This window comes from Melampsora larici-populina, assembly GCF_000204055.1.
Source record: "Melampsora larici-populina 98AG31 unplaced genomic scaffold MELLAscaffold_72, whole genome shotgun sequence".
Lineage (NCBI taxonomy): Eukaryota > Fungi > Basidiomycota > Pucciniomycetes > Pucciniales > Melampsoraceae > Melampsora > Melampsora laricis-populina.
The window spans coordinates 372394-388453 of NW_006768836.1; the positions used below are offsets into that span (position 1 = coordinate 372394).

The 16060-nt window shown below is 38.3% G+C and overlaps 5 protein-coding genes across 5 annotated transcripts; 4 read left to right on the forward strand and 1 right to left on the reverse strand.

The window, feature by feature from the left end:
• Positions 1-454: 454 nt before the first annotated feature.
• Positions 455-2121, forward strand: MELLADRAFT_68699 (uncharacterized protein; the record flags this gene model as incomplete). Its single annotated transcript, XM_007417350.1, has 4 exons — positions 455-1329; positions 1401-1516; positions 1612-1835; positions 1897-2121. The coding sequence occupies 4 exons, from the start codon at positions 455-457 to the stop codon at positions 2119-2121; spliced, it is 1440 nt and encodes a 479-aa protein (XP_007417412.1).
• Positions 2122-3210: 1089 nt separating this feature from the next.
• Positions 3211-4318, forward strand: MELLADRAFT_68700 (uncharacterized protein; the record flags this gene model as incomplete). The annotated part of the gene is made up of 3 exons (XM_007417351.1): positions 3211-3213; positions 3293-3928; positions 4037-4318. The coding sequence occupies 3 exons, from the start codon at positions 3211-3213 to the stop codon at positions 4316-4318; spliced, it is 921 nt and encodes a 306-aa protein (XP_007417413.1).
• Positions 4319-4808: 490 nt separating this feature from the next.
• Positions 4809-7689, forward strand: MELLADRAFT_79507 (family 90 glycosyltransferase; the record flags this gene model as incomplete). Its single annotated transcript, XM_007417358.1, has 11 exons — positions 4809-5144; positions 5230-5362; positions 5456-6111; positions 6188-6251; positions 6329-6337; positions 6400-6506; positions 6643-6665; positions 6750-6934; positions 7030-7237; positions 7312-7601; positions 7631-7689. The coding sequence occupies 11 exons, from the start codon at positions 4809-4811 to the stop codon at positions 7687-7689; spliced, it is 2070 nt and encodes a 689-aa protein (XP_007417420.1).
• Positions 7690-11570: 3881 nt separating this feature from the next.
• Positions 11571-13928, forward strand: MELLADRAFT_45767 (uncharacterized protein; the record flags this gene model as incomplete). The annotated part of the gene is made up of 5 exons (XM_007417344.1): positions 11571-12132; positions 12215-12970; positions 13065-13465; positions 13554-13633; positions 13716-13928. The coding sequence occupies 5 exons, from the start codon at positions 11602-11604 to the stop codon at positions 13793-13795; spliced, it is 1848 nt and encodes a 615-aa protein (XP_007417406.1).
• On the reverse strand, positions 13914-15695 carry MELLADRAFT_68703 (uncharacterized protein; the record flags this gene model as incomplete). Its single annotated transcript, XM_007417352.1, has 5 exons — positions 13914-13982; positions 14022-14312; positions 14401-14630; positions 14694-14839; positions 14881-15695. 5 exons carry the CDS (start codon positions 15693-15695, stop codon positions 13914-13916), a joined length of 1551 nt encoding a protein of 516 aa, XP_007417414.1.
• Between the last annotated feature and the right edge of the window lie 365 nt (positions 15696-16060).

Consider the following 16060-nt stretch of genomic DNA (forward strand, 5'->3'; position numbering starts at 1 on the left):
GTCAAACATTGGCTGTTGATGATTGCGAGCTTTTATCGAGAATTGTTACCAGCTACGTTTCCTGTCTTGCAGTTCCAAAATCCTCGTCATACCTACTCGAGGGCTTAGCAATCATCGCCACTTCATGTTAAGCGGGTACATCCAACCTCGGTTTCGAAAAGTGATGTCGTTCGGTTGTGAAGATCGCATACGAATTGGCTGGAGTGAGATCGATTTTGCGCACATATCTTGCATTTAATCAATCGTCAATTCGTTCGATCGTCAATTGACGGCAATGGAGACACTCAAAGACATCGAACACTTCTTGTCGCTATAAGAGTCCTTGAAGTAGTCTTCAGTTTTCACATCACTGCCGGCCAGACCATAGCTACTTTGAATTCGGAAGTAGCTTTAGCCTTCATTGTCAACTTTTTTTGTCGAAACACACATTACAACATCATTGCGATCTCAGAAGATGCAAATTGGAGCTTTCTTCCTGACACACTTCCTCGTATTTGAGTTCGTTCAACATTGTCGTTGTAACAATCAGCTTCAATCAACCTCGCTATCTATCTTCATAAAGCCTGAAACTTCGATATACACCCAGCAGGCCTGCATATCGTCTAGCTCCGAAAAGACCTTGCTCAAGAAAGTGCCAGATGCGGGCCGACATAACACTCCTCTCAACGCTACGCGCTTAGGTTCATCAGACGCCAGGTCTTCAAGGGCCCTGAAATCATCAGTCGGACTGGTTTACAAATTTGACCAGGTTGATGTTGAACCAATCCTCGAATCATCGGAATTGAATGACCTTGATGGATTTGTCAAACAGCAGTGTTACTCTCATGAAGATGACGATGCTCAGGAGCCAATATGTATCTATCTCAACTATAAATTTGATCATGGAAGGGGCATGGTATTTCTGTCTTACCCCTCTATATTCAAAGAGATATTGACAACCTTTACGATCTTCAAGACCGATAAAGCTCATACGGGCCAGGAGAAGACTAGCGAGCAGAAGTTTGAGGTGGTGGACATGCCTCAAAAGGGTGGAAAGGGTTCAGTCGCTTCACGAAGGTTTTATCCAGGCGACCCAGTGGTGAGCGAACACCTTGTGTTCATCATGTTGAGCGAGCCAGAGGTCTTTGCTCGAAAAGATATCAATAAGATCATGAAGAGAGCAGTGGACTATCTTCCATTCGAGACTCGTGCTACTTTTGCTACTCTACACGGTGAAGGAGATACTCAAGAAGACTGGATCAGATCTACCTTTAAGCGTAACAATTTCTATATCCCTCTCAAGGCCAATGATCGTGAATATCGCTTCGGAGCCATTGTTTTTCAGCCTACGTACGTGATGATTTCACGAAAACTCTTTGGGGCTTGGTTCGAGATGAATAACCAGATCTGTACCTTCACAGTCGCCTGAATCATGATTGTCGACCCAACACCGCCTACTACGTTGATGGTGTCACTTTAACACTACACATGCACGCATTACGGGATATTGCACCTGGTGAAGAACTCACCGATAGTTGTAAGTCCCTAAACAATCTTTCAAAGAAAAAAGTATCCTTGAGGAACTCATGAACAAAATCAACATGGTTTGGGTACACTTGTTTTCTTTTGAAGATATTGATACTAGTACATATAGAGATGAACGAAAGCAAAACTTACAAAAGAATTATGGATTCGATTGTACTTGTTCGATTTGCTCATTACCATCACATATGATTAAACTTTCTGATTATCATATCGAAAAGATCCAAAAACTAAACGCAGCTTTAGACAATTACACTCCTACTTCTATTGCTACACCTGGTATGGCTGAACAACTCATCAATCTTTACAAGCTGGTTCGTCTTCATTCTAGTTTATTTATACTTTCATTTCATTAACAATAGGTTTTGATTTTAGGAAAGACTAGATATCACGATTTATAAGGCTTATACTAGAGCATCAGTAGCTTATAATGCTGTAGGAGACACAGATCAAGCAAAGATTTACGCAGCATTGGCTTTGACTCATGGATTGATTGCTGCTGGACCTAGATGGTCTGATTGGCCTACTGTCTTGAAGTTAGAACAAAATCCTGAGGAGCATTGGTCTTACAAATCACGACTTCCGAAACCTACTTCTTGAATCTAATCTGGATGAGAACTTTTCTTGTTTGTTGTATGATCTAATTGACTTGTACTGACTTTGGTGAAGTCCAGAACAAGAATTAATAAAAAAAATTAAATCCAATTTGAACTATTGCAATACCTACAAAGCCTCTGTTGGTATCATCTCTAGAGGTCTGAATTTCAAAGCTTAGCTTCAATTCAAACTAGGCATGACAAGCTAGAAAACAGGAAGATAGACTAGAGGAGTGCTTAAGCTTTTCAATATCCAAAATTATCAAAAGAAAATGATCTTGTTTCATGACCTTTTCCTTTTCATCCTGTTGGTCTCTTATCTAAAAACATGAGGGTGGATGCAATCAATTGTGAGTGGCTATTGCAAAATTAAAAAATTGCAATTGTTAGATCATCTAGTAATAAATACCTTGAGCCTCTCTCTTTCACATCTATCTTCCACCAGAACCTCTTGCACTTTCTTTGTTTGATACATACATTCATGAGATCTCAATTAACATTTCTTGTGTCAAACGTGGACCAAGGTATGAGAAATATTAAAAAGCTGAATCAAGTCAATACACAAACTCTTTCTGCAAAGGGAAAGACATGGAAAGAAATCAAAAAATTCTCAAGTCTATATGTATCTTGATGAAAGTGATATATTGAATGAAGATGAAAGATCATTCTGAATTTTGATCCCATCAATTCAAGATCATCAAATTCAAGGCCTTCCAATCTTGAAACAGAACTTCATCAAATTAGTCAAGAATAAAGACACAACACTTGTTTCATTGATCATATTCACAAGGATCGAAACCTTAATTTCACGAAACAGAAATCTTCATAAACTCTTGATGTTGACTTCAGCATCTCAGTATATGTCTCAAAGATCCTTTACAACTGTCTTCTTTGAACTTATCACTGTGGCCTTGGTGAGCTCATTCAAGATTTGATTGAGTCCACCGATGTTGAGTAACGAGTTTACAGGTTGAAATGTTTACATATCTTATTTACACATACTGATTACATGTGTTGAGAGTGTATGTAGTGAAGTGAGAATGATCGAAAGAGAACCAGAACCAGAAGGAGTATTGCAACAGAGATTGGAAAGATGGTAAGTCATCACTATTTCTCAAATCAAACACAAACCAATTCAAGAAACAAACACTGACCATCTCACTCTTGACCATCAGTTATACAATCAAGAATCAGAATGGAATTCAAGAGCACCATCATATGCATATGAATCCGATTCATCAGATGACGAATGGACAGATACGATCAAGAACACAGAAAACTTAAACTTAAACCACCCAACTGAAAAACTAAACAAACCTAAAGAAAAGCGTCATGAAGAAAAAGAAGTTAAATTTGAATGGAAAACTGGGTTACCTGAACCGATCGAATTTGGAAAACCATTGTTAATCTTAATAGGTTCCATCACTAAACCGATCAGTCAATCTCTTAAACTAGAACCCCCTTTACTAATCACACTAAATTATAAACAAACACCTTATGTTTATTTAGATATAAAAAATCGGATTGTTTATTTCCCAAATCGTACATTGATTTCATTAAACTTACAAACCAAACTCTGCCAAGAGATTTTCAAAAAACTAAACCCAACAGGCAAGATTATTATTGTTTCGAGTTATGAAATATCTAATTATATCAGTTCGATTCATCAAGAGATCTCAAGTGTTAAATATTTGTGTTCTTATAATAATGATGATCAAGAAGAAGAAGAAAAACTTGAAAAGGATACAAGACTTCAAAACTTTTCAATCCCGAATTTAATTCAAGGAATAGATGCAGCAATTTTCCTACAAGTAAGTTGAGCAAAATCTCGAAAAAATCCTGTTTTTTTTTTCGAAACCCCTTGTTTGATAATAAATTTTCTAATTTTCCAAAAAAAAATGATTTAAATTCAAAAATAGGCCGAAATAATCCAAACCAAACCAATTCTATTTCTTTTACCAAACCAATCAGAGACAGAAACAGAGTTATACGAAAGCCATTCAAGAAGCAATCCAACCCACCCACCCATCCAAGGAACCCAAGCCGTTGTAGAATACGTTTCAAAAACAATGAATATTCAATGTAAAAGTTCAAAGGAAGATAAGTTGAATGATGATGATGGATTTAATTGGAATTTGTTGAATCATTTGAAAGCTAGTGTTGGAATAAATGATGATTATATGAGATCTATGTATGTTTAGAATTAAAGATTGTACATAAATATTGATTAGATTCTTGGTGGTTTTTGAGATTTTTTTGTGTTTGTTTTGCAAGTTGATAAGAATTTGTTGACACAAAGTCCAAAGATGATTTTGTGATTTGGAGTGTAGTGAGAGTGAGTGAGTGAGTGGTGAGTGGTGAAACTGTTGTTTGTACAGCGTAATACAGTGTAATGTAGATTTGGATCTGTGGTTCAGATTCAATCTTTTTTTCTGATTTCATTCTCAAGGACTACCACCATCACCTTCACCTTCACCTTCACCATCACCAAAGAACAAGAGAAGAAAGGAAAGAAAGGAAAGAAAGAAAGCAAGGATGGCTAGATTATTAACTTTAACCAAAACATTACCAGGTAAACTCAAGTCAAGAAGATCCATCAAACGATTCTTAATCATCTCAACCTGGATCTTTTTATTTCATCAACTCTTTACTTTACTATCAAACCATCATCCTTCGATGCTAAAGACCACCATGACTTCCTACGAAACTTCTCCATCTGATCATCTCTTACCACCACATCCCATTCAAACCAAACTAAAATTAGCAAGATCAAGATGGAAAAAAAGATTAGAAGCTCAATCTACAGATTACAAATCATTTAAATCTAATTATAAATCTCGTTATAATTTAGAACCACCTAAAGGAATGAAAGAATGGTTTAAGATTGTCACGAATGATGGAGTGCTTTTGGTAGATGAATTTGATGAGTTGATGAACAGTTTGAAACCTTTTAGAACGATGGATTCAGATGAATTGATCAGAAGAACGATTGAGATTTCAAAGATGCCAACGTTTTCACTTTTGAATGTAAAAACTTTGACTTTCTACTTCGTTTTGATCATCATAAACCTTTCAAAGCTGATCAGTGCTTTATGCTTTTTTTCTTGTTCAGATCACAGCTCATCATGCCGAGTTTCAGGGTCAAAATTACAGAGGTGATGGCAAACATTATAGTCGTGATCATTATGGTCCAGGTATAGAAAGAGTAGAAGGTTTAGCATCCATGTTACAACGTCATATCAGTCGTACGTCATTTATTCGGTTTCCTTAAACCCAACCTAATCTTTTCTCAAGTGATCTTTAATGACCTCAACAAATCTTTGACTTTCATCACACAGTCGTTCCAGACGGTACCATCTTTGCAGTTTCAGAATTAGCCGAACCAAGAGTGATAGTCCCATGGCAAGATCATCCGAACACATTAAGAGAATTTGATTTATCATTATCAAGTGAATCCCTCGAAATCCCATACCATCATCGAATCCCGAAACCAAACTTAACGAATCTATTACCTACACCTAATTTCATTGGATCAGGATCATCATGGGAACTGTATGCAAAATCATGTCCACCTGAATCATCAGCCCGAAAGAAACTATCAAGTTTAAAAGGTGAATCGACCTTGAAAGATAAAAAGAAAGCTTTAATGAATCAAGTTTATAATCTGAGTGAATTGGAAACTCTTTCGATTGGGTTTAATGGACATCTTAAAACCGGACAAAACAAAAGAAGATCAAGTCAATCTGAACTAGATTTTAATGCTCATGAAGATCTAGATTTAAACCAACACGATAACAATCATCATCATCAAGAAGAAGACGATCCAATCCAATCTATCCCTACAGTTTCTTCTGGTCAAACTTTCACAAGTGCTCAACAATTACTTAACGAATCTAAACAATTTGAATTTGTTGAGATTGGTTATAAAGGTTTAATGCATTCTGATCTTTGTTCGAATTCTGAATTACATCAAATTCAAGGTGCATTCTTTAGTGTAAGTTGTTTGGAATGCTTTTCATTGAAAAAAAATGGTAATTGATCATGTGTCTCTTTTTGGGGTTTTCATATAGGATTGGAGAGGTTTACAGGCTCTTTATCCGGTCTTTAGTCCTTCTAAAATCGATGGTTTCTCAGGTTAGTTCAATCTTTTTCACTACTCTCATACCCGCTTAATAGCTTATCAGTGTCTATCTCAAATGTTACCTATACAGACATCCTGAGTAAGTAATCTATTTCATCTGAATCTAAAAACAACTACGATATTCACCTTTTTTTTCAATAGTTCCATCCAATTTCTATTATGGTGATGATGCAAGATATTCATTTGAAGCCAATGAGACCATTTCATGGGATCAGAAACATGATAAATTGTTTTGGAGAGGTAAAACTGTAAGACTCTTCATCTTTTTGGGTTCTTGATGATCATCTATCAAATGGATATCACAGTGTTTCTAGAACTTGATCAGATTTTCTTTTTTTTCGATTCAAAACTGTATGATGTGTGAATTCTCGAATATTTTTACAGACCGGAGGAGGAAATTCACCTCCGTAAGTGAGAACTGAACATCAAAGCTCTCAGAACACTCAACTCTGATTGTTGACTGATTTTTTGCTTGCTTTTTGGTTCAATAGTCGACATCAATTACAATATCAAAGACATCGATTTGTTAGATTAGCTCAAAGTATGTCAAGATCATTAAAGTCTTTGTTGATTCAAGATCAACCGAACGGATTACTTTATCATATGAAAAGAACTATTTCGGATTTAAATCAAGCATGGTTAGATGTAGGATTCACAGGTTATACAGGATGTGGAGGTAAGATTGAAATCTCAAAAAAACCCGATTTGAGCACTTCAAAAAGGAAAAAAGGAGAAAAACCTAATGAGATTTTTGGATTTTTTGGAATTTAGATCCAGATATATGTGATTTAACAGCAGCTTTGTATCCTTTAAAAGCTCCAGTTCCATTAAGTGAAATGGCAAGGTATAAAGCGATTTTAGATTTAGATGGAATGGCTTTTTCTGGACGGTTTGTGGCTTTGATGTCTATGGGATCTGGAGTGATTAAATCGACGATTTTTAAAGATGCATTAACTGATTGGATCGAACCTTGGGTACAGTTAAGTCTCGATTTTTTTGAAAAAGCATTGGGTGTTTGTAGATAAATTGATTGGATTGGTTTGGTTTTTGTAGTTATATTCCATTAAGTGTAGGGTATGAAGAGATGTATAATTTATTAGGATATTTCTTACATTTACCTGAACCAAGTTTATCGAAAGAAGAAACAGAAGAAATGAAAAAACATGAAAACCGATTAACAAGATTGATAGGAGATTGGGTTCCTATCAAATGGTTTAAATCTAAAAGAAGAATGGGAGATGGACCTGATGAGTTGAAGAAAGTTGCACAGGATGGACTTAGGTGGTCTGAGACTATTGGAAATAAACCGGATATTGAGGCTTATGTTTTGAGACTTGCTTTAGGTTTGTTATTCATACTTTTCTCACTGTAGATCTTTTTTTGGATGGAGATACTGATCAGCCTTCTTTTGGGGGGGTTAGAATGGGCTAGGATGTTGGGGAAGATTGGAGACGAAGAAATTGATGAAGAATAAACCAAATGGGTTTGGTTTGGTTTGGTTTCCTTTTTTTAAAATACAATGAAATGAAAGTTCATTGAATTGTATAGACGGGAAAAGGGTGAAATTGAATGAATGAATCAAGGTTCAGTTTGATGAAGTTACGCGGTGGGGGGTTCTTGGGTGACATAAATAAGATTTTATATGAACAATTTTATAAAAAGGTTTCTTTTTCTCTAAGAAGTATAGATAGAAATAGTAGAAATAGATTTTTTTTTTGGTTTTTAAAAAACATAGGTTTTGCAGTTTGTTGCATATTGAAATCATACGTAATTTACTTCTTTTTTGATTTTTTTTTTGGTTTTTGTTTAGGTTGTTTGGATTTTGAGAAATTGATTTTTATTTTTTTCTTTGGGAATGGATTTTTAAGTTAAGGTCATTCAGGATTTGGATTCTTTTGATTTATATTGTTGAAGGTTTTGTCTCCAAATTTTTTTTGGGTCTGTAGTCTCACATTGATACAGCAGTTTTGAGAATAAATGTTGCCTGCTTGTTTTTATTTTTTTAAAATTACACTAAAACTTATTCACCTAGATTTTACATGAGATCTGTAGTTGACTTCAAGGGTGCAAGGATTGTGAAAGATCACAATCATTGGGGAAATGCACAATCTTTGGTATGGTTGCAACCAGTAGAAAGGTGGGAGGAGGCTTGAAAGTTAGCACATTAATTTTAGGGTATACAAATAATGTTTTGCACATTTCCGGATAAGTTTTTCTAGAACACTAAAAGCCTTTTGGGGTTCTGGAAAACACAGTGTTGGTTATTCAGAGCTTCAGAATACCATAAGGTCATCAAACCTGACCTGGTTTCAAAAGACCCAGTTGACCCAGTTGACTTTTTGGCTGGGAGCTGTCAACAAATGTCAACTTGATACACAAAGTTACTGCCAAAGAGTAAGTGGGTCCACTGGGTTTTCTCAAAATTGGGTCAGGTTTGAGAGGGGATAATCTAGGTCAATCATTTTTAGTTCAAGCTTAAAAAGAACAGGCAACATTTATTATCAAGACTGCCATAGCTTCTGATCACCATGTCTGTGTGGTGTTTGCCTGTTGACAAGCGCATACAAGTTGCCTTTGTGCCTCAAAGGCAGTCTGTGTGTGCTCATTGTTGAGAGACTGCCACAAGGACACAGTGGATCTGTTCTGAGCTCATGTGTCAAAATTCAAGAGTCAAGACAAGAAAGATTAATGGAAGACATGTCATAGCGTATGGCTTTGTCAAGGCCCGGCCTGGCCAGCAGGAAGAGCTGGCGGGCCTTGGGCTGCCTAGAATTTTTTGGCTATGTGAAGTTTGTAAGATCAGGGAAAATACTCACCATTGGTGGCTCTCAAAGTTGACCTGGTCTGAAGAAAACTCAGTTGACCCAGTTGCTTTTTGGTGGTAGCTTTGTGTATCCACTTGAAATTTGTTGACATCTCACAGCCAAAAAGTCAATTGGGTCAACTGGGTTTTTTGAAACCAGGTCTAGTTTGAGAGCCACTATTATCTTCTTTATTGCAAATTATTTTCAAGAGCAAGAAAACTATTCAGAAAGAAGCTCAACAAGAAAAAAAGTGAACTGGAACAATGTCAACAAACTCCTTGACTTACCAAAAGTTTTCACATGCCTAGCAGATTCCATTTTATAGACTAAATGATTTGTATTTCTGTTCCTATTTACAAGACAGGGACCAAGGAGATCAGCCACAAAGCAAAAGACAAGCCATCAAAAGATGAAAAAGAATGAATCAACCCCCCCAAAAATCACTGATAATTGACAACAGGAACAGTGTACTGTCACATCTTGTTACAGAGTTTGGCAGATACTACCATTGAGAGGGCTCTTATATACAAACCAACCACTTAAACCGCTGATAAATTCTCATGTAAGAGCATCAGCACTGGGCCTTGTGAACTAAGACCAAAATGTGTTGCTGTACAGACACCAAATGACAGGAAAGCAGGTGTATGCCTACTTTCCTGGAAGCTTGTAAAAATTGGTAAACTTGAGGGCTTGCATATGCATGAAGATGAAGATGTTGAGGCAATTGAGAATTGATTTGAGGGTACCTTGAGTGACACAAAGGTTCAAATGGTCTGATTTGCAAAACCTAATGTGGAAAGGTTCTGACACCTTCCCTTTTGGGTGGATTTAGACGGCATATGTGATTGTCTTAGTCTATATCTGGAGGGTCAGGGTCAAAATTTACACAATGTGGAAACCATACAGGGCATTTATATACAAGGCCCAGTGGCTTGGTTTTTTTTAGGGCTGTGACCCGGCCCTGAAGTTTCAGGGCCGGCCCCGGGGCTTCGCCCGACCCTGAGTAGACCCGAAGGCCTCCTGAAAGTGCTCAGGGCCAACCAGGGCACGCCCTGACCTTATTATAGGTGCTAAAACCAGCCAATACAGTGATTATTTTGTTCTTTATTGCAAGTTGATGTGTCTGTGATGGTTTGTAGAAGCTATATGAGCCCACATCAAAATCAAAAAGAGCTGCAGGAGGAATTTTAGAAAGACAGATTTTGTCAACACAGCAAAAGTACAGCAGGCCTTGAGCGGCCCGGCCCCGCCCGAGGCGCCCGCAGGGCTTTTGTCACCTCAATCACGTGTGTCAGGGCACGTACCGTGTGCCTCTGGAAAGACGTTGGGCAGACTCGGCCGGCCGGGGCCGGGGCCGGGTCACAGCCCTAGTTTTTTTTCCACAGAATTGGAAATCAAACTGTATTTTGGTTTTTACAAGGCCAGGGCTGATGATCTGACTGGGATAGATTGATAAATATCAGATACAGTGTACTGTAAAATCTTGTTACAGAATTTGGTGGATACTAACATTGAAGCAGTTGAATGAAAACTCAACAAAAGTTCTGTTATTCAAAATCAATCCACCAATTCCCCAAAAAGGATGTGCTTGCACATAGGTGTGAAACCAAAAAAAAATATTCATGCAAATGGACATAATTACATCTAAATAGTTGTTTTTTCAAAATAAAGGGTGAAAGATGATATTATCTTAACATCCAGTGACAACAACACCTTTTGCTCCAACTAGATGGCCAATTTCTCCAAGGTAAACCAGTTCCTTTTTCTCAACTTGTTCAGTTAGTGTTTCATGCAATTAAGCCCAATGCACTTGAAAAAAAACTGTTTTGCAAGTGCTGTGTAAATGGAGTGCTAGATCATGATGAGTCAAAACCCCAAAGTGCAAAAAATCAACCTGAAACTTGCCCTCACAGCCCTCTTCAGCCTACCCTAAGTCTGACCAACAACACTTTGCCTGTTGTCACTCCCTGTTTTCTGAGTGTTTATTCTACCATGTGTTTCTTTATATCAGCTACAAAGCTTCAGTACTTTGGATCCATTCAATTTTGAGACACCAATTTTCCTCAAAAGCTGGGACAAGCTGTCCTTACTTTGAACAATCAGAACTGTTCAAAACCCTTTATTATTTTGTATCTCAATCTGACAAAAGAAATGACCTGCGCCTTCCAAACACTTTTTTTTCCAAGTGCTTAATTGCTTCATTGCAGTTTACACTATCTAAACAAGTCAAAGAGAGGGACTAGTATACCTAGACAAGGCAGCCATCTAGTTGGCCCCGTAATTTGTTTTGTTTGTTCATCCCGCACCCCTTTTTGAAGCAACTCGGGCCCGGCCCGGCCTGCGGGCTGCCTGCGGAGACTTGGGCTGAGTGCCTTCCGTGGCGGTGTTTCACGGGTACTGATGTCCGTGCCCGGAGTGAGCTCGGCTGATCGGGTGATGATTTTTGGTACAAAACCTGATCTGGCGCGTTGAGTTGGTCGAGGTGATCCCCACTTTGATGTTCAAGCTGAATATTTAATTTTTAAAGCGACCATATACCATGTCAGAAGTACCACCAACCGAGCCAAATCAACTGGCAGGCAATTCAGCCCCACCAGTAGCTATCACCCCATCTGCCCCAGTGCGATTCAAATCAGATATTGATATCATTCTAGCTCGAAGCACGCAGCCAGGAAGCGAATCTTTACCCCCCAATACTTCAGCATCCAGCGAACCTCAAAAGACTAAAGCAGGTCCAAGCAAAGGAGAGCCATCTAATAAATCTAACAACCAAAAAGGTTCTTCACATAAACATTCACGTCAACGTGCCGATCATAAACGAAAGAGCGATTGGCAAGAAGATGATCGACATCAGACCAAATCCAATAAAACTCATGAAACTGGTCATCCATCTGGCTCTAAAGAGAAAAGACTACCTAAACGTAAAGTGGCAGTTTTGTTAGGTTATTATGGTAAAGGTTATCAAGGATCTCAAGTTAATCCTGGAATGAAGACTATTGAAGGTGAAGTCTTCAAAGCGTTTGTAAAGGCAGGATGTGTCAGTGAAGATAACTCGGCTCATCCCAACAAAGTGAGAATCATTTTTTTATATGGATTGTAAAACTTGACCATCATCCCAAGTTCTGACTTTGATTTTTGAATGTACGATAAAGGTCGGACTCCAAAGGGCTGCAAGAACCGATGCAAATGTTCACGCTGGATGTAATTTGATCTGTTTAAAATTGATCCTAGATCCGCCCAGCCTGAAAGAAAGTTCGGATATCACTGCGGAATCATCTGAAACCAAGACGTGTGGGGATCCCGAGCACCACTCACTTCCTCTGATGAAGCACATCAATTCATTTTTGCCTGAAGAGATTAGACTCTGGGGTTTAGAACGAGTTCAAAATTCATTTCATGCTCGAACATTATGTGATTCAAGAACATATGAATATTCATTACCCACCTATTTATTTTTACCACCTAAACCAGGTACGGCATTATACAAAAGGTTAGATTCAATTGAAACAGGACCCTCAGGAAAAAAATGGTCAGAAGATTATGATCCAGAAGAATTAGAAGCATTATGGTGGAAAGATTACGAACCAGAACTTGAAATCGCATCTACCACCAATCCATCAGGCACTTTATCAAATTTCAAATCGAGTGTGATACACAAAAAATCGTCTTATAGAATTTCATTACCAATGTTACAAAGATTAAAACAAAGCGTTCAAAAGTTCAAAGGCACTCATAATTTTCATAATTTTACGGTTGGGAAAGAGTTTAAGGATCGTAGTGCGATTCGAATTATACGTGAGATGACAGTTTCGGATCCCTTTGTGGTGGGTGGTGAATCGGAAGGTGATCCGGCTACTGAATGGATCTCGGTCAAATTCTATGGTCAAAGTTTCATGCTACATCAGATCGTAAGTTAAGACTTCAATGATGGGATCACCAAGATCTTTCTTTGCGTTTTTGTCGGACCATCTATGCTCGTACTGATGTCATTCTTCATTACAGCGGAAAATGATTGGGCTTATCATTCTACTCTGTCGAACTCGTACACCGTGTACGCTCATTCCTGAATTATATGGACCAGTGAGAGTGAGAATACCCAAAGCACCTGGCCTTGGTTTAATCCTACACCATCCACATTTCGACGGATACAACAAACGAGTTTTAGAAGCTAATCGGAATATTTCAACACAAAAACAAAAATCGAATCCTAATAAATCAGGAATAGAAACTAATGAAGATCATGACTTAATTAGAGAAACTATAGATCCTCAAAAATGGATAGACGTGATTGAAAAGTTTAAAAAAGAGATGTTGTATAAAAAGATGTGGGAAGAAGAACAAAAAGAAGATGGCTTTGGGGTTTGGATCAATTATGTTGATGTTTGTAATGTTGGGGATTTAGAGTTGAGATTCGATTTGCTTTATGGCTCTGCTTAATAGATTTCTATCTTATAACTGATGCATGGATTGACGTTTGATTGGGGTGATTAGTTTTCTTAATCCGAAAGGAGTCTTACCACCCACACTGGCTGAAAACAAAAAAGGCGCACTCTCTATGAGATTAGAAAAACGTAAGTATGATCACCATTTACCAGAGTTTATAAAGCGTTACTGATCACTGCTCCTATTTCTTTATAATATGCACAATTACAGCTCAAGATCATGCTGAAAAGGTAATGTCAGATGATGAAGATATTCATTACCAGGATGGTGAAGAAATTGAGGAAGGGTAAAGTTTACTCTGTGGATGTCAATCACACTTCATGTACAAAGGCGATGGTTGGTTTCTTTGTTTGGTTTTGTTTTGGTATCTGCATAAATTGTGCTAAAAACATTGCAAGGGTAATAGATTTATTTGTCAGAGTGTATTGGGGCATCTTTTTCATCATATGCGGCCACGATGCGTTCCTTTTTGGGCAACTTTTTTACAACCAGTATAGCGTTTAGGCATCAAGTTACCTGATGTATGCACAACGTCGACTTAGTAAGCAGTGAACTACCATCGAGCCCACATTGACAAAAGTTGTAATACATTGATTCCCCATAGCGATAATCATAGCTCCAATGAGCTTCAGGAAAATCTCTCAAACTGATCATATTGGCTAAATTCTGAGAAGCTACGCCACTTATTCGAATTTCATGAAGAACAGCTAAGGAAGCATATAGCTTTGTTTTATCCAAGTTTTTGATAGCATTGTAGCGCATAGCTGCAGCTAAATAAGGGTCGGCCATGTCAATCTCCAATCCTTCCTATGATACAGAACCAAATCAAAACCAGTAAAAAGTGAGCCTCCATTCGGTTTAACGTTGGTCAAGAGATAGATGATCAAGTACAAACCAGCTTATAGAGCTCCAGTAAATCTTCAGCCCTACTTGTGTAAGTGTTAGCATTAGATGTTGATGACCAGTCAATCAATTCATCAAGAAGTTTCTTAATTTGATTTAATCGAGAGTCAGAGAATTTGATCAAATGTTCAGGTAAAGAGCAAACTGAGCATTGACATTCAAAGCCATAATGTTCACGAAGGTGAGCGCGTCGAGTTTCTGTTGGCTGTCGTATGTTCAGATCTATTCATTTCAATCAAGTGCGACGTTTAGCAAATGGTCCATTCCGCGAGCATCTGAACTTACAGGTTGTGACGAGCTCCTGGCCTACCTCTATCTCGCGAGCAGCATACATATTCAACTTCAAAGTGGTTTGATCGGTGTGATAGATCGTATTGGGGCGACAGTCATGATTCGCCCGTCTTGCAAAATTCGCTCTCATCAGTGAGCCGCTGAGCGCTTTCATACTCAAAACTAGAAAGTCATGACTTACGAGGGGTCCAAGAAGAGAGCCATGTAGGGCTCATCTTCTAACGTGAGCGCAAAGCTATTTCGCCAAATCACCGACATCATCCAAGATACTTCAGTTTCACCTTCACCATGTAAGGTAGCAATTTCAGCTCTAGTTTCTAGTGGTAAATAATCTACCAATGTCTTCTCCAAATCAAAACTCTCTGAGACTTCCCACAATTCGTCTTCCAAAGTCAAGATGAGAACAGGGTATGAAGTGAGAATCAAGTCTCCAATAAGATATTTCTGTGAAGCAATCATTCCTTTTCCACCCTTCTCTGGCATATCTACCACATTGAACTTTCCTGAGCTGCGATTCATCTCTTTCAGAAGACTGCTTTCGGGCTTGAAAGTTTGTTCAATGATACCTTGAAGGGCCGATCGACGGCAGAGAATGACCATACCTCGGCCTTGATTGAACCCATAGTTGAGGTAGATACAGAAGGGATCTTCGGTTGGTTCGGTTTGGTGATCATAACATCTTTGTTGGACAAATCCATATAATTCTTTTGATTCATCAGTTGATTGTAGGATTGGCTTAACGGTGACCTCATCAAACTTATAGACCAATCCATCGGATCTAAATGAAGGGCTTTGGCTTGAAGAGTTTTGGAATTCATTGTGTATCGGACATGACCTGTTCGAGCTTCGTTGTGACATGCATGTCGCGGCCTGATATATGGAGCCTAGGGGCTGTTCGACCAGATCCGAGAGCGTGCTTTCTTGTGCAACAGCAGCATGGTAGCGGTTTACGAGAGCTATAAGGACCAGTGGGATTGAAGAGTGTTGGAGAAGCATCTTAATGACCGGTGAAGAAATAAAAACCAGACTAGATGTCGACTTGAGAATTTGAGCAGGGATAAGATATCCTTGTCGGGGTGGTATTTACAAAAGCTTTCGTATTCAACAAGTACACCGATTTTACCCAATACCTTGAGTAGCCTTGGGTTGTTAGAAATTTGACATTTGAGAGTGATTTCAAGCTCATATAATCTTCTCCCACGCCTTGGACACATTCAGCTTCTAGCGCGTCCGTGTCAACTTATTTTTTTTAAAGGTGCATTTAAGCATATTGGCATACAAGTTCAACACTAACAAAAATGTAAAATGAGGATACCGCTATGCCTTGTAAGGAATTGGTCGTCCTTCTAAGGCATAGTGGT